Genomic DNA, 18,540 nt, shown 5'->3' with positions numbered 1-18,540 from the left:
CTACTTTTATTTTAGTTTTAATTAAATATATATTAAAAAAATTAACGTTTTAATTTTATTTTTTGTGTGGTTATATCTCTAAAACTATATATTTACTGTCCCGTTCTTCCTTGATAATTGTAGTGTTGGAATTAAACGCTCGTGTCTAGTTCATTACTATGATCAGGTGGACTATCTTATTCTTCGATATAATATCGCACACGTGAGTATTGCATAACATTTTCCATATTGTAACGACATTTCCTTCGTCCACCGAACACATCTTATCAGTCATATTTATATTTAATTTTTAGGCTAAATTAAAAATAAAAAATAATAATAAAAAACACTCTCCAATAGATTTGTTTTTTTTAAGTAGTAATATTCCAAGGAGTGTCACTAAAATCTGTCCTACTAACCTGGACAATCTCTCGGGGGAAATGTCTGGGTTGACATGTATATTGTTCTCGATGGTGGAGCGTAATCAATTTTGAAAAAACCTACGACTGAATCTAATGAGTTAATCTAATGAGCACGCGAGAGGGGCGGGGCTCACGTGGGGGAGCACGTGGGCAGGGTGGGGAGGGGCACGGCGCGCGCGGGGGAACACGCGAGTGGGGCGGGGCTCACGCGCCGGGGAGGAGCATGCAAGCGGGGCGGCAGGGGGCACGTGCACGGAAATGTTCCGACACCGCCCCACCGTGCGCGTTCCGCCACCGCACCGCCGCCGTCTACTGCCCTCGACCTCCGGGTGCAAACCCTCGTAACGAATTCAATGTGTATATATGTCCAAATGTTTGAGACATGTAGATTATTATTTTTTTTAAACAGTGTAATAAAATTTTTAATTATTTTAAATATGAGAATTGTCTTTTTTTTTTTTTTTTTTTTTTTTTTTTTTTTTTTTTTTTTTTTTTTTTTTTTTTTTTTTNTTTTTTTTTTTTTTTTTTTTTTTTTTTTTTTTTTTTTTTTTTTTTTTTTTTTAATAATTTAGCCAAACCTTAATTTTCCTCTGTGGTCGAGGAAAATGTCTACCGGGTGAAAAACATGAACGCCATGATTCGCTTCCCGCCGAGAATTTTCACGGCGAAAATTGGTCGGAGATACAAGTTTTCAACAACGCATCTGCCGTTCTGCACTGACAATTCAACCTATACGGCTCCCACATCGAACGATTTCGATCCACAAATCATCTCAGACCTAATTTCCCGGCAACAATGGTCGAACCTTAAATCCCATTTCAAATTCAAAACTCCGATCGATTTTCTTCACGAGTTGCTCGGTTCGGGAGCCGTCGATCCGTTGCTTGTACTCAGGTACTTCAAATGGTCTCAGAAAGAGCTTAAAGTTAATTACAACATTGAACTCTTTTGCAGACTCTTAAATTTGTTAGCCAATGCCAAATATTACCCCAAAATGCGTTCGTTTCTTGACTCTTTTGTAAAGCGTGAAACAAATTGCACGATTTCTTTGATTTTTCATACGCTTTCGGTTTGTGGCGATCAATTTTGTGCTAATTCGATAATTGCTGATATGTTGGTGTTGGCTTATGTGAAAAATTCGAAAACGGCTTTGGGATTGGAGGCGTTTAAGCGAGCTGGTGATTATGGATATAAGTTATCTGTGTTATCTTGTAACCCATTGTTGAATGCTCTGGTGAAGGAGAATGAATTTGGGGATGTAGAATTTGTGTATAAAGAAATGATTAGGAGGAAATTTAGCCCTAATTTGTTTACATTTAATATTGTGATTCATGGATTGTGTAAGATAGGGAGATTGAACAAAGCTGGTGATGTTCTTGATGATATGAAAATTTGGGGATTCTTGCCCAATGTGGTTACTTATAACACTCTCATTGATGGGTACTGTAAAGTGGGCAGGGTCGGGAAGATGTTCAAAGCTGATGCTATGTTGAAGGAGATGGTGGCAAATAATGTTAGCCCTAATGATGTTACTTTTAATATATTGATTGATGGGTTCTGTAAAGATGAGAACGTTTCGGCTGCGATGAAGGTGTTCGATGAAATGCAGAGTCAGGGTGTGAAGCCAACTGTTGTAACATATAATTCATTGATTAATGGTTTGTGCAATGAAGGGAAACTGAATGAGGCAAGGGTTTTGCTCGATGAAATGTCGAGTTTGAACTTGAAGCCGAATGTCGTTACTTATAATGCTCTGATTAATGGGTATTGTAAGAAGAAATTGTTGGAGGAAGCTCGGGAGTTGTTTGATGATATTGGAAAACAAGGGTTGGATCCTAATGTTATAACGTTCAATACTTTAGTTGATGGATATTGTAAGTGTGGGAAGATGAACGAAGCATTTCTGATCCGAAGCTTAATGTTCGAGAAGGGATTTCTCCCGAATGTTTCGACCTACAATTGTCTTATCACTGGTTTTTGTAGGGCGGGAAAGATGGAGGAAGCGAAGAATCTTTTGAACGAAATGGAAGGTAGAGGTTTGAAAGCTGATACGATCACGTATAATATTTTGATTAGTGCATGGTGTGAGAAAAGGGAGTCGAAAAAGGCAGCACGACTCATCGATGAGATGCTCGACAGGGGATTACGACCAAGTCATTTGACGTTTAACATTTTGTTGAATGGATATTGTACAGAAGGAAACTTAAGGGCTGCTTTGAATGTAAGGAAACAAATGGAGAAAGAAGGAAGGTGGGCTAACGTGGTGACGTATAACGTGTTGATTCAAGGTTATTGTAGAAAGGGGAAGATGGAGGATGCAAATGGACTTCTTAACGAGATGCTCGAGAAGGGATTGATACCTAACCGAACTACTTACGAGATAGTTAGAGAGGAAATGATGGAGAAAGGATTTCTACCTGATATCGAAGGTCATCTTTATCAAGTCTCCCGTTAGACGTTAATCAACAACGTTGCAACTTTACGGGTGGAACGGAGCTGTACAAACTCATATGTCGCTGATCAGGCCGGCATGATCGGAGCAAGAGGGCGTTTCAAGGTAACTAATATATATCCTTAATCTATACCATTTGAGAGCTTGTCAATTCTTGAGCTGTTTCTGATATTCCTTCTCCATTGTTTACATTCTAATGCTTCATGGGCACAATAGCATTGTTTACTTTACCTTCCATACCATTTTATGTCACTGTTTTGATTATTGTATGTTGTTTTTTTGGTCGTCGTTGCAGCCCGATTTGCGATGAATATCTGCATTCATTGGTTCGTTTTCTTGCGTTTCGATGCACTCTGGTTTTACTTTAAGATCAGACCTTGTAATTTCGCTGAAAAACATTCATCTCGTGTCTTATACCGAGCGAACTTCACTTCACTTCGCTTCGCTTCCAATGATGATGATTTGACTATTTAAGCTCTATGCTACTCGTTCGACCGTTGCAGAAGAAAGCAGCAACTTTGAGAAACAAGATACAAATATGCTGCAATCTCGACTTGATCACAAACACTTATCTCCTTATTTGTGTCGTCGTTAGCTCGTTTAGACCTGCATTTGGTTGTTGATGTTTGAGTCAGAAGCAATTTGTATATCATCCACAATATGCTGTTGGCAGACGTTGAATTTTTATGCGAACGTCGCTACGAGAGGGTCGGTCAATAGCTAGTCTCTTTCGTTCTCGGGTTACTTTTCCGTCCCGAACTTTTCAAGTTTGGAAGCTTTGAAAGTTTTGAGTGAAAATTCCTCATAGGTTTTATGCTACTTTGCATGCTATAGAAGCAAGCTATTTCTGACTCTAAAAGATATCACTTTATTCCAACTCTGTAATTTTGGAAAGATACGTCATCATTTGGTAATAATTATATTTTATTTATTTCTTTATTTTCTTTATATATATATATATATATTCATATTTTTCAAATTTTAAGGGTATTTTTGAAATATTAGTAAAAATTAAGGTTATTTTTTAAACAAAATATTAACGGTTTTAATCCAAAACTAATCGTAAGAATATTTTTTTAACAGTTTAAGGGTATTATTAAAATTTCTGAAAGTTTCATATGAAATTTTGACCATCTATCAGGAAAAAAAAAGAATAGATCTTGTAGGATTCTCGAGAAATTGTTCGATTTCTTCTGGAAGTGGATGATTATTCATTTGCTTCTCACGTCCCGTGAATAGCTGAGACATTCATATCCAGAAAAGCATTTAGGGAATCGGTCTAATTCTATCTCTATTCGTTCCGTTTGAAGAAAGGAAGGATGATATTCCGAATCCTCGTTACTAATGGAATCAAAATGATCTCGGGATTGATCAGAAAATCCTTTCAATTAAGAAGCGGATGATTATTCATCTGCTTCTCACGTTCCGTGAATAGCTGAGATATTTAGGAATATCCAGAAAAACATTTAGGGAATCAGTCTGATTCTATCTCTGTTCGTTCCGTTNAGGAATATCCAGAAAAGCATTTAGGGAATCGGTCTGATTCTATCTCTGTTCGTTCCGTTTGAAGAAAGGAAGGATGATATTCAGAATCCTCGTTACTAATAGAATCAAAATGATCTCGGGGGTGATCAGAAAATCCTTTCAATTAAGAAGCGGATGATTATTCATCTGCTTCTCACGTTCCGTGAATAGCCGAGACATTTAGGAATATCCAGAAAAACATTTAGAGAATCAGTCTGATTCTATCTCTGTTCGTTCCATTTAAAGAAAGGAAGGATGATATTCTAAATCCTCGTTACTAATAGAATCAAAATGATCTCGGGATTGAGCAGAAGATCCTTTCAATTTGTTAGAATAAATATTTTTTTAGAGAAATTTTCAAATTATGAGTATATTATTAATTTAACGGAGTATTTTTATTAATTTAGTCTGATATTATTTGTAGTTTAGGGAATATAGTGATTTAAAATAATAATAAATAAATAAAGAAAACTAAATTTCCAACAAAATTAAAATTAAAACAAAATCCAACGGGCAACGGGTCAAAGAAGCAAATCACACTTGGCTTTAATCCGAGTCGTTAACACTTCCATCTTCGGAAGCTTCTTTCATTTCTTATTTCTCTTCCCCATGTTTGAGATTTCCTTGCCAAATTCGCATCAAATTACCATTTTCCTTCCGAGATTCGACTTGGCTCGAGAGAATTCCTGTAATTAGTGCCTTATTCCACTCGTGAGCTTCAGGAATTTCCATGGATTTCGATTTTGATTTCGATTTCGATTTCGGGAAGAAGCGCCTCCAAGTTCTGGTGTTCATCATCGGCATCATCTCCCTCAGTTTCACAGGTACGTTTGATTTGGATTGCATTTCTGATATAAATATGTTGAAACGTAGTTGAATCAAGGGTTCAAGATGCGAGTATCATAATTATTTCGCTGTTCGGAATTTGATTTTGTTTGTTTCCCGAGAAAGTAGAGAATGACGAAGGAAGAAAGAACAGAAAATCATCGTGTTTCTGTGATGGAGTTTAGTTTATTGCAAGATCTCGAAGAAATGAAACTGGCTGTTATCTCGTTTATGGTTTCTGGTTTATGCATCGTATTAAAATCTGTGAAGTTTTGTGCTGATTTTGCTTGAATTTATCATAGATTTGATTTGGTCAAATCATATATTACATCTAGAACAAGTTTTGGACTGATGTTCCTTTTCATTTCTATCTCTACAAACATCCCAAGATGTGTAGAAAGGGAAAAAAATTTATATTCAATTTAGAATCTGTTTGGAAAATTTTCTATAAAAGAACTTATAATTCAGAACCACTCTCAAATTTAGAAGTTCAAGGAGAAATTAGAGGGAAAACATTTAAATCTCAATCTTGTGATACATATTTCTTTGCCTATTGATAATGATCATTGAATTCCCAAAGTGTTCAACGCATTCTAATGTTGATCTTGAAGAGGAATTTGGTATTATGTTGAGAATCAAACGTTAAGTATTCAAATGATTGAAGGTTTTTATGTCTTGAATCTTACAGGGTGCTTATATTCTGGAGTTACTAGGCTTTATTTGGTATATCATATCATTACATATATGTTTGATCCTTAGTTTTTGACATTGTTGTACTTAGAGTTGCTTATGTTCGTGTTTTAAAAACATATTATAGCGGAGAAATGTCGACATCTGGTCGGGGAGGAAGCGTCGTCCCAGAGTGGAAAGTTCACATTCTTGAATTGTCTTGATATGGGTTCTGGGTCTGTTGCTTGTGGTGTGAAGGAGGGGGTGAAGCTCTACTTCTACAACATCCAATCGGCCCATGTTGAGAGAGCACGACTCAAAGCTCTCGAGATGACATTGGCCGATGCAGTAGCGCAGGGAATGTCTGCAAAAGAAGCAGCAAAACACGCACAAAAAGAGGGAGTCAAGGCAGCAAAGCTGGCAAAGAGACAAGCGAAACGCATCATCGGGCCGATCATCTCTTCTGGATGGGATTTTTTCGAAGCGTTATACTATGGTGGTTCCGTCACAGAAGGCTTCCTCAGGGGCTCAGGGACACTTTTCGGTGTCTATGGGGGCGGTTTCATTGGCGAGCAAAGGCTCGGGAGGTTCGGGTACCTCGTAGGAAGTCATTTAGGTAGTTGGGTTGGAGGTAGAATAGGACTCATGGTATATGATGTTGTCAATGGAATGCATTTCCTGCTCAATTTTGTTGAAGGTGAAGAAGAAAGTGTAGTCCATGAAAAGGCAGCTTACGTCGAAAACGAAGCTTCGGACGACTCCCTTGTTAACGAAGCTCCTATTTCCACGAACTCCGAAGGTTCTGAAGAATCATACAACTATGAATCTTCGCCGTCTGATGGTTCTGTAGATTATGAAAACTCCGAGTCTAGGTGACGTAATTTTCTTTATGGTTGGTTGAATTAGAATCAAGAATGTGAGAAAAATAGGGTTCGCTTGCTTTACAAACACATTTTTAGATGTTCTTTCATGCTCATGAACGTAGAAAACTGTTATTTCAAGACTCCAATTTCAGAAGCCATGGGAATTGGAAATTTATAGAACACTTGATACTCATTTTGGTTTGATTCGAACGGATATGTTGAATGAACTGATCCATTGTTATACGACAGGTCCAAATAGTGAAAACACCAACATAGCAGGGAACGACCACATGAATCATAATCCACAACGAGAAAGTCAGACGACCGAGAAAGAAATAGTTCATGTTTTTCGAGTGGTTGATCTTAAATTTATTTTTACTTTAATAGACGGATTAGTTTTTTCTTTTTTTTTTTAATGTCTTGGATTTTTTAAACACAAAATTTAAATTTTTTGGACTTATTATTGTACATTTTTAAAGCTCAATGATCAAATAAACGTTAATTTAACCCGTGTGAATTCGAAGTATTTTCTTGTCGAATAAGATTAACTTATGTGTTTACGAGCACGTCTACCATTATACCCGCAATGATTTGACATATTTTTGTCAATTTTGACAAAAAAAAAAAAATAATAATTTGCAGAAATGTTACCTCATATCAAAATTTCAAAATTTAAATGATACTTTTTTTTTTCATTTTTTTCATTTTCACTTATTATCTAATTTAGACATATAGAAGCATTTAAAAAAAAAAATTCTTTGTAATTATTCACATAGATTTTATTTAGATATATGGAAACCTTCCCGACGCGTTTTAAAGTTTTGAGGGGAAGCCCGAAAGGGAAAATAGGACAATATCTGCTAGCGGTGGATCTGGGCCGTCTCAAATGGTATCAGAGCCAGACACTGGTCGATGTATCAGCCTTATCGCTCTTCCCCGAAGGGAGTTAGACACGAGGTGGTGTGCCAGTAAGGACGTTGGGCCCCAAAGGGGTTAGATTTGGTGGCAGTCCCACATCGATTGAAGAAACGAACAAGTGCCAGCGAGGACACTGAGCTCCGAAAAACACCATTTATAAAGGGTGTGGAAACCTTCCCCTATCAGACTCATTTTAAAGTCTTGAGTGAACCCAAAAAGGAAAGCCCAAACAGGACAATATTACTAACATGGATCCCGTCCGTCTCATAATATATATATATATATATATAGTTTTCTCTTAATTTTAATATATAATTTAAACACAAAATTTGAAAGGTTGTTTTTGAATTTAAAAAAAAAAAAAATCATTTATTTTTAAAAAAATTGTATTTTAACTTGAAAAAACAAATTAAAAAAAAAAAAAAGGAAGAAAAAGACACAAAAATTGAATTTAAATAAAAGAAACGCGCGATGAGCACGCGCCAAGACAAAGAGAGCTCAGCTGGCTAGACGATTGGCCAAGTGGCGAGCACGCGCCATCACGCCATTACAGTGAAACGCCAAATTCACAGCCGAGCCAATCCAATTCCCAATCCCCAATTCCCCAAAATCCAAATCCAAATCCAAACCCTTTTCCTCTCGCGCTCACTCCCCCACCCACATCGCTAGCGGCTCTGCTCAAAGCCTCTTTTCTTTTCCTTCTTCAACTCAAATCTCTCCCCCCTCTCTCGCTCTCTCGGCTTTGATCCGGCTCAGATCTATCTTGCGCCGCTCCACTCTTCTCCTCCCTTCCCTCCATCTCTTCCAAATCCTTTGATCACACCGATTTTCAGCTTTCCGACGAACCCAAATCGTCTAACATGTCACTCAATCTTCCTGTTTTGTCTCCTCCAATCGTGGGGTTCAGCTTTTCTTCGACTTGCTAAATGGGTTTCTGTTTCTTTGGCTGTCTTTTCGGAGGACCCTTTGTCGGGATCGCGTTTTTGACAATTGGGATCGCGGTGGAATAAGCGACACAAGTGTTTATGTTTCAGCTTTCAGTTCCATGTATTTCGGGTAAGTTGTCGATTTTAGCTGCTCAGATGTTTTGTTTTTATGTTCTTTTTTGGTTTTTGCTGTTCTAGTTTCTAATAGTTAGAGAGTTGGCTAGAATAAGGACTTAAATCCTCTGTAAATACTTGGGATAAGGCTGTATGATGCGTTTTCATCTATAAATTTTGTATTTCCTTGGTGTTTTTACTCCAATTTTGGTACTGGAGCACCCTTTTCTGAAGAGACCCCAATGACTTTGAGTGATGACACAGTTCAATCCGGTTTAGAACCTTTTAGTCTTTCCCCTAAATCCTTGACTCAATGCATGCTATTGGTGGAGGATTCTATGGAAGGAATGAAGGGCAGTTTGTGTGATTTGCATCAGATTATTGGAACCATTGCACACCAAATGGAGTAGCTCACATTCACCAAAACAATCAACAAGGCTTTTGGGAATGAAATCACACCAGTCCACACTGTGAGGGACAGACACAATCTATGGCAAGAGGAGTCCAAGAACCAAGACTCCTTCATCATGAACGTGTAAGAATGGTTCCTGCTGAAAACGGAGCGTTGGGTTGTCAGTTTGAAGACCCAAGATTTCAAGAATTCGATAATTCAAGTATAACAGCTCAAGCTCACTACTAGCTGATACTTGGACTTTCCCTTTCCATAGTAGACGCGTCTTAAAAACCTTGAGGGGAAGCTTGAAAGGGAAAGCCCAAAGAGGACAATATCTGTTAGCGGTGGGCTTGGGCTGTTACATCAAGTGTGGAAGAAGACGATTCACCCCAACAACCTGCTTTCGATTTTCAACAACGTTGAAGGCTTGAAGGTCCGAATCTCAACCAGCCACAACTTGGAAAGCAAGATTTCAAATGAAAAGAGATCTTCAAGCATTCAATGGAAGAGCTAACCAACCTTCTTACAGCTAGAAATACTAACAGAAAGTAAATTTAAAAAGTACTGAATGTTAAAGGCCAACCTTCTCAGCCAAAAAACTTAAATAGCCATTTGAAGGCCAATCGATAATCCGAAATTACATCCGAAGGAAATATATCTACTAGATTCATGCATTAGTGAAATAAGTGATTTCTTTATATAGTAAATGGGTTAATATTTGACTCTTCTTTTTTACCTACCTTTCTTGATTTCATTTTTTGGTGTTAGAACAGGGACTGTTAGTGGGGAGGTGGGAAACCAAATGGACTGGAGTGTGAATAATGCATTTAAAACATTTAAAGGTAACATTATATGCTTATGTATGATGCATACGGTTCTTTTGTGTATTGCTTGGAAGAGTGGATGTAGTTTGCTCAATGGTCTTGTTTGTGTATTGCTTCTTTCGATGTTGGTTCCGTGCAACGAAGGTGTTCATTTTAATGAATTTAGCCTTTCTTTGTGTTACTGCAAGTAGATTTGGAATCCAAGTCCGTGATGGATATGTCACTCATTCCAACCATTGACCCAATCGATATTGGTTTGGGCTCATCCGACAAGGGGAGCCCGAATCCTTCAGCAAAACCAAGAAAAAAGACCATGACATCGGTTTATCTCAAATTTTTCGAGACGGCTGCTGATGGGAAAAGCAGAAGATGCAAGTTTTGTGGACAGAGCTACTCCATTGCAACAGCTACTGGTAATTTTGATACTATTTCTTGGTTGATTATGTTTAACAGTCTGCAATTTAGTGAGGAGAAATAGAGCTTCTTACATTGATATTGTTAATTTTTTGTGCAAAACACTATGCCGAGATGGACTTATTGTTTTCGTTTCCTTAACTGGTTGCGTCTGCTTAAGTGTTGAGCTTTGGTGTATGTTTCTACGAGCTCCCGTATGTCGTTTCTTTGGTGACGAAATGTTGTTTTCATTGGAACAGGAAATTTGGGACGACACCTAAGTAATCGGCATCCAGGTTATGACAAGTCTGGTGATATTGTGAGTAATCCAGCACCACAGCCTATCACCATAATCAAGAAATCTCAACCTCAAGGGAAACAGCAACAGATTGATTATGATCATTTAAATTGGTTGATAATTAAGTGGCTTATCTTATCGTCTCTCCCTCCTTCGACCTTGGAAGAAAAATGGCTGATCAACTCGTATAAGTTTCTCAATCCATCTATTCAACTATGGCCTGCTGAAAAGTACAAAGCGGTTTTTCGGGAAGTTTTTAGAAGCATGCAGGAAGATGTAAGAGCCTCTTTGGAACACGTTTCATCTAAGATCTCAGTTACTCTCGATTTTTGGAATTCGTATGATCAAATTTCTTTTATGAGCATTACGTGCCAATGGATTGATGAAAACTGGTCCTTCCAAAAGGCGCTTCTCGATATCTCTCACATACCCTATCCCTGTGGAGGCGTTGAGATCTTTCACTCTCTTGTTAAAGTTCTTAAGAAGTTTAACATAGAAAATAGAATCCTTTCTTGTACTCATGATAGTAGCCAAGACGCCATGCATGCCTGTCATGCTTTGAAAGAGCATTTGGATGGTCAGAAAGTCGGGCCTTTCTTTTATATTCCTTGTGCTGCTCGTACTCTAAACGTGATCATAGACGATGGATTAAGAACTACGAAATCAATAATTGCAAAAGTTCGGGAGTTCGTACTAGAATTGAATGCCTGCTTGGATATCTCTGAGGATTTTGTTCAGTTTACTACAGTTTATCAAGAAGGTAACTGGAAATTTCCACTTGATGCTTCAGCAAGATGGAGTGGAAATTATCAGATGCTCAATCTAGTATGCAAGGTAATTACTTTTTCATCATGCAGAAATAATTTCCTTGAAGCGTAGTTTTTCCGTAACGTTTTTATGCTTTCATACATACGTAAATCTCTCGTAGATGGGAGCGAGACGAAGAATGCCCGTCTCCTCTCTAAGTAAATCCATTCTGAACAGAACTAAGAATCTGCATTGTCTAGTTTCTAACCTGGATGAAATAACCATGATCAGCTTGTACGAAACTTTTCCTTCCATGTAACTTGAACGTGCATACCGCACACGTCTCTGCTATTTTGTAAGCTCGTTGAACGTTTTCCAACAAAAAATTGAACATTTGTCTGAGTGTCCAAATGAAATTAAGTGCTTGGATGTGCCTAGAACTTGTTGGTTTCTAATTTGTGGACTCGATCTGATATGAACTGCCTTAGGCTCCCACAAAGGAATAATATGAGCTACTGATGTTTGCTTAATCATATGATATACTATTCGTTCAACTAAGTTTATGTGAAGTTTTTGTTCATTTGTAGGCAGGGAAATCCATGGAAGCTGTTATAAGGAAGTACGAGGAAACACTTGGCAGTAAGATGCTTTTGAACTCTACAGAGAAGAACGTAGTTAATATTGTTCATCAATATTTAGAACCCTTTTATAAAACCACAAACAACATATGCACAAACAAGGTTCCAACTGTCGGGCTGGTTCTGTTTTTCATGGATCACATTTCCGAGACTATCGCTGCATGTCGAGATTCTCGACACAACCCCGACTGGCTAAAGAGTGCTGCCGAAGACATGGCTAAGAAAGCAAAACATTACAGCCATCTTGTTTGCAACATTTACACATACATGACTGCAATTCTTGATCCTAGAATCAAAGGAGACTTGATTCCAGAGAGTCTTAATTCAGGGAACCATTTGGAGGAAGCCAGATCTCATTTCATGAGATATTATTCTTCAAACCATTTTCCATCAATACCCAGTAGCTATACTGCTCAAGAGATTGAAGATGGAGGAAGTGTCTCTTTCGCTGAGGAAATTGCTCGAAAGAAGCGAAGAGCGAGCATGAGCAACACGACGGATGAGCTAACGCAGTATTTATCGGAGCCTCCGGCTCCGATATCAACAGATGTCCTAGAGTGGTGGAAAGTTAACAGCACACGTTATCCACGGCTCTCTGTTATGGCTCGAGACTTCTTGGCCGTGCAGGCGACTTCATTGGCCCCTGAAGAACTGTTTTGTGGGAGAGGCGACGATATAGATAAACAAAGATATTGTATGCCTCATGATAGCACACCAGCTCTGTTTTGTATCAAATCATGGATTCAAAGTGGATTCAAGTTGAAATACAAGTCTAGTGAGATTGATTATGAGAGATTGATGGAACTGGCTTCCACATCAACCATTGATAGCAGTACTGGTGGTTCAGACAAGAAATCAAAATGATTATTACAAAGCTATGTTGGAGCTTGTTGAGGTCAGTTCAAACTTAGAATCCTTGAAAAACTGACATTTTATGGCTTATTATACCCTTTGGATCATGTGTAGAATTAATACATCTTGTTGTATTGTATGCTTTTTTCTTGTTAATGTACAGCATATGTTGATGGCAATGCTAACTGACCGAGTAGACAGATTAGTGTTCTTGTGATGCTTTATCATTATAGAAAAAGTTATTTGATCTTCATGATACACATGATGTGTCCTACCATGCATATTTAATACTTTTGCTTTTACGGTGTTTAAGTTATCGAGTTATCATCGAGATTGCGAACGATGTTTAGAATTAATAAGGGTTCGTAGAGAGGAGGGAGTGCACAACAGGGGTGTAACCTTACTTTTTTGTTCGTTACGAGGGAGATCTCGAATGGAGTTCTTCACAAGGGTAGAACGAAAGGAATAAAAAAGAGTTTCTCTATTGGCCTCCTTGTTTTCGGACATTATGGCTTTGGGGTTGACCTGAGTAAGAAAGAAGGAATCCCGATTCAAATAATCATTTATTTGGTACTTTCGGAGGAGTAGAACTGCCATTCTAGCAGGTCAAAACAAAAGTTTGATTAGAGACATCGTGGTATATATAAGTAGACAAGCTACATCAATCTTTTTAGTGCATCATCAACATGTAGAACATCATTAGGGCAGACAAAAACGTGGTGTGTGATTAGGGGCGGGGGAGGGGTGGTGCATCATCAAGATTTATAATAGTCGGTTGAAACAAAAGTTCGATTAGAGACGTCGTAGTGCATATACAAAAGTAGACATAACTATATCATCTTTGATAACATCATCAGGGCAGANATTAGAGACATCGTGGTATATATAAGTAGACAAGCTACATCAATCTTTTTAGTGCATCATCAACATGTAGAACATCATTAGGGCAGACAAAAACGTGGTGTGTGATTAGGGGCGGGGGAGGGGTGGTGCATCATCAAGATCTATAATAATGTAACGGTCCAAGTCTACCGCTAGCAGATATTGTTCTCTTTGGGCTTCCCCTCAATGTTTTTAAAATGTCTATGTTAGGGAGAGGTTTTCACACTTTTATAAACAAGTTTCGTTCTCCTCCCCAACTAATGTGGGATCTCACAATCCACCCCTTCGCAGCCCAATATTTTTGCTGGCACACCACTTTGTGTCCACTCCCTTTGGGGTCCAGTGTCCTTGTTGGCATATCGCCTTATGTCCACCCGCCTTCGGGGCCAGCCTTCTCACTGGCACATCGCCTCGTGTCTGGCTCTAATACCATTTGTAGCGGCCCAAACCCACCTCTAGTAGATATTGTCCTCTTTATGCTTTCCCTTTCAGGCTTCCCCTCAAAGTTTTCAAAACGCATTTATCAGGGAGAGGTTTCCACTCCTTTATAAAGAATGTTTCGTTCTCCTCCCCAATCAATATAGGATCTCACAAATAACTTGCAAAAACAAAAGAAAGTAAACATAACCATATCATCTTTCAGTGCATCAACATATCGAACATAACAAGTCGAAACAAACGATACATATAAGTAGACATAGCTCAGTGCATCATGAACCTCTAGAACATATCGTGTTAAAACAAAACACGATATGATTACTTTGTGGGGTCAGTTTCGGTTTCGATAATCTTCTTTGAGGCGAGGTTCTTGGTGGGCTTGGGAAGAAGCAAGACATGCAAACATGTGTGGTGAGCACATGGTGGCATGCAATGCACACACTTTGATTTATAAATCACTCCCACTTTGGGTTTGAAAGGCTAATGGGCGTTCAAAAGGCCAAACTTTAGAGATACAAATAACAACGATCAAAAGAAAGGCAATGGAACCCTTACTTTTACTCCACCATGGAAGTGTATAAGCCATCATTGAATCACAATCCATTATTTTTTTAAAAAAATGGTTTCAATTATTGTCTTTTTATGGGATTTGATTCATATTGTTAATTTTTTATTTTTTTGAGAAATATTTTATGTTTGAACTTTAAAAAATGTTTATTAGATAAAATTTTAATTTTACGTGAGATTCTACGTCAGTTGGAGAGGAGAACGAAGCATTCTTTATAGGGGTGTGAAAATCTGTTCTACGTGAGATTCCACGTCAGTTGAAGAGGAGAACGGAGCATTCTTTATAAGGGTGTGAAAATCTGTTCTACGTGAAATTCCACATTAGTTGAAAAGGAGAACGAAGCATTCTTTATAAGGGTGTGAAAACCTGTTCTACGTGAGATTCCACGTCAGTTGAAGAGGAGAATGGAACATTCTTTATAAGGGTGTGAAAATCTGTTCTACGTGAAATTCCACGTTAGTTGCAGAGGAGAACGGAGCATTCTTTATAAGGGTGTGGAAACCTGTTCTACGTGAGATTCCACGTCAGTTGAAGAGAAGAATGGAACATTCTTTATAAGGGTGTGAAAATCTGTTCTACGTGAAATTCCACGTTAGTTGAAGAGGAGAACGGAGCATTCTTTATAAGGGTGTGAAAACCTGTTCTACGTGAGATTCCACGTCAGTTGAAGAGGAGAATGGAACATTCTTTATAAGGGTGTGAAAATCTGTTCTACGTGAAATTCCACATTAGTTGAAGAGGAGAACGAAGCATTCTTTATAAGGGTGTGAAAACCTGTTCTACGTGAGATTCCACGTCAGTTGAAGAGGAGAACGGAACATTCTTTATAAGGGTGTGAAAATCTGTTCTACGTGAAATTCCACATTAGTTGAAGAGGAGAACGAAGCATTCTTTATAAGGGTGTGAAAACCTGTTCTACGTGAGATTCCACGTCAGTTGAAGAGGAGAATGGAACATTCTTTATAAGGGTGTGAAAATCTGTTCTACGTGAAATTCCACGTTAGTTGAAGAGGAGAACGAAACATTCTTTATAAGGGTGTGAAAACCTGTTCTACGTGAGATTCCACGTCAGTTGAAGAGGAGAACGGAACATTCTTTATAAGGGTGTGAAAATCTGTTCTACGTGAAATTCCACATTAGTTGAAGAGGAGAACGAAGCATTCTTTATAAGGGTGTGAAAACCTGTTCTACGTGAGATTCCACGTCAGTTGAAGAGGAGAATGGAACATTCTTTATAAGGGTGTGAAAATCTGTTCTACGTGAAATTCCACGTTAGTTGCAGAGGAGAACGGAGCATTCTTTATAAGGGTGTGGAAACCTGTTCTACGTGAGATTCCACGTCAGTTGAAGAGAAGAATGGAACATTCTTTATAAGGGTGTGAAAATCTGTTCTACGTGAAATTCCACGTTAGTTGAAGAGGAGAACGGAGCATTCTTTATAAGGGTGTGAAAACCTGTTCTACGTGAGATTCCACGTCAGTTGAAGAGGAGAATGAAACATTCTTTATAAGGGTGTGAAAACCTGTTCTACGTGAGATTCCACGTCAGTTGAAGAGGAGAACGGAACATTCTTTATAAGGGTGTGAAAATCTGTTCTACGTGAAATTCCACGTTAGTTGAAGAGAAGAACGGAGCATTCTTTATAAGGATGTGGAAATTTCTTGGTAGACCTGTTTTTAAATTTTGTAGTAGAACCGTTTTTAAAAGTTTAACTGGAAATGCAGAAGAAAAGCTAAAAAATGACAAAATTTGTAAATCGGTAAATTCTGGAAAAATTGAAGTTTATGGACTAATTTGTAATTTTGAAAGTTTAGAGGCTAAATAGACACAAAACCTCCAGATGTCTCACGTTTTATATACAAAATTTCATATATTTTGAAAAAAAATCGAAGTTATGGACTAATTTATAATTTAAAAAATTTAGAGATTAAATAGACGGGAGAGAAAATTAGAGAAATATAAATATAGAATAAGAATAATATCTCTCCTAACAAATTACTTAAAATTACAGATTATGAATCACTTTAATTAATTTTGGACGTCAAATATGAACATTTTAAATATGAGGGCAATTTCGTAATTTCAACTTTCTCTCGAGAATTTTCCCGTGAATTTCCCTTCAGTATCATCTTTTAACGATAAATTTTTAAAAACAATTTCTAGTCTTTGGTAATCAGCAAATTCAAACGCTTTAAGTATCTCCCGGGTTGAGCTAGAGGGATAATCGTTGTAAACCACTCGATAATGAAAAAGACAAAGCTGTTATATTAATTAAAATTTATATCGATATTGGAGGGATTAATAATGATTTAATTAAGATTAATATTTTTGAGCCAATGAATTGAAAAATACACCTAATCATAATCAAATCTAAATTAGGAATGTCGACATAATACACTATATTATAAATAACGCATGCAAGCTCTACCATTTTAGGAAACCTAATTATAATATATAAGGGCAATTTCGTCTTTTCACAAATATTTTAAAATAATAATAATAAATGACAAAAAAACCCAAACAATAAATAAGAAAATAAATAAAATAATTAAAAGAAAATAAAATTTTTATAAGTGAATATATATATTTTCTGATATCTAATATTAAAAAATTGATGACGTGGAAAATTTAATAATGAGTCTGAGTTAATTAGGGTTTACAATTGTAGAAATGTCTTTAACCTAACCTAACTCAACCGAACTTTCGAACCCATAAACCTTTTCATAAAACAAAATATATATTGAAAAATTAAACTGCAATTCTTATACCGAAAAACAAACAGTTTTATGGTTGAATCGGTTAATTAGGGTTTATAACTCGAGAAATGTCTTAACCCGACCCAACTTACGAACCCAAATCTTATACCGAAAAATAAATAGTTTTATGGTTGAATCGGGTTGAGTTAATTAGGGTTTACAATTCAAAAAATTTCTTAACCCGACCCCACCCGACCCAACTTACAAACCCATAAACCTTTTCACTAAAAATAAATTTTATGGTTGAGCCGGATTTAGTTAATTAGGGTTTACAATTGAAGAAATGTATTAACCCAACCCAACTCAACCCGACCTACGAACCCATAAACCTTTTCATAAAACAAAACATATATTGAAAAATTAAATTGCTAATCTTATACTAAAAAATAAACAGTTTTACAGTTGAGTCGGGTTGAGTTAATCAGTGGTTACAACTCGAGAAATATCTTAACCCGACCCAACTTACGAACCCAAATCTCATACCGAAAAAGAAACAGTGTTATGGTTGAATCAGGTTGAGTTAATTGAGGTTTACCACTCGAAAACTGTCTTAACCCGACCCCACCCGACCCCACTTACAAACCCATAAACCTTTTCACTGAAAATAAATAGTTTTATGGTTGAGCCGGGTTTAGTTAATTAGGGTTTACAACTCGAAAAATGTATTAACCCGACCCGACTCGACCCAACTAACGAACCCAAATCTTATACCGAAAAATAAATAGTTTCATAGTTGAATCAGACTGAGTTAATTAGGGTTTACAACTCGAAAAATGTCTTAACCCGACCCAACTTATGAAGCCAACTCTTATACCGAAAAATAAACAGTTTTATAGTTGAATCGGGTTAATTTAATTAAGGTTTACAACTCGAAAAATGTCTTAATCCGGCCCCACCCAATCCAACTTACGAACCCATAATGTCTTAACCCGACCCCACCCAACCCAACCCAAGTTACGAACCCATAAACCTTTTCACCTATAAAAGGAACTCCATTGTTGAACACTAGACATCTACCAACAAAGTCTCTTCCTTTTCTTCTTCTTTCAACTATCACC

At 37.4% G+C, this 18,540-nt stretch overlaps 2 protein-coding genes across 2 annotated transcripts; both read left to right on the top strand.

Moving 5' to 3' along the window:
• Positions 1-985: 985 nt before the first annotated feature.
• Positions 986-3,712, top strand: LOC111798031 (pentatricopeptide repeat-containing protein At1g09820). The gene is made up of 2 exons (XM_023680982.1): positions 986-2,958; positions 3,149-3,712. The coding sequence occupies exon 1, from the start codon at positions 1,027-1,029 to the stop codon at positions 2,854-2,856; it is 1,830 nt and encodes a 609-aa protein (XP_023536750.1). The 5' UTR covers positions 986-1,026; the 3' UTR covers positions 2,857-2,958; positions 3,149-3,712.
• A 1,214-nt stretch (positions 3,713-4,926) lies between these two features.
• Positions 4,927-6,942, top strand: LOC111798021. The gene is made up of 2 exons (XM_023680967.1): positions 4,927-5,201; positions 6,020-6,942. Exons 1-2 carry the CDS (start codon positions 5,108-5,110, stop codon positions 6,745-6,747), a joined length of 822 nt encoding a protein of 273 aa, XP_023536735.1. The 5' UTR covers positions 4,927-5,107; the 3' UTR covers positions 6,748-6,942.
• The last annotated feature ends 11,598 nt before the right edge of the window (positions 6,943-18,540 follow it).

The sequence above is a fragment of the Cucurbita pepo genome, chromosome LG07 (genome assembly GCF_002806865.2).
Source record: "Cucurbita pepo subsp. pepo cultivar mu-cu-16 chromosome LG07, ASM280686v2, whole genome shotgun sequence".
In the NCBI taxonomy this organism is placed as follows: Eukaryota; Viridiplantae; Streptophyta; class Magnoliopsida; order Cucurbitales; family Cucurbitaceae; genus Cucurbita; species Cucurbita pepo.
Note: the sequence above shows the minus strand (reverse complement) of the source record. Positions and strands in the feature narration are given on the sequence as shown.

Excerpts from the sequence above, each read along its gene's own strand:
- LOC111798031 (XM_023680982.1), top strand. The coding sequence starts at position 1,027 with ATGAACGCCATGATTCGCTTCCCGCCGAGAATTTTCACGGCGAAAATT.
- LOC111798021 (XM_023680967.1), top strand. The coding sequence starts at position 5,108 with ATGGATTTCGATTTTGATTTCGATTTCGATTTCGGGAAGAAGCGCCTC. Across the intron at positions 5,202-6,019 it reads CATCTCCCTCAGTTTCACAG|CGGAGAAATGTCGACATCTG; the intron begins GTACGTTTGATT and ends AACATATTATAG.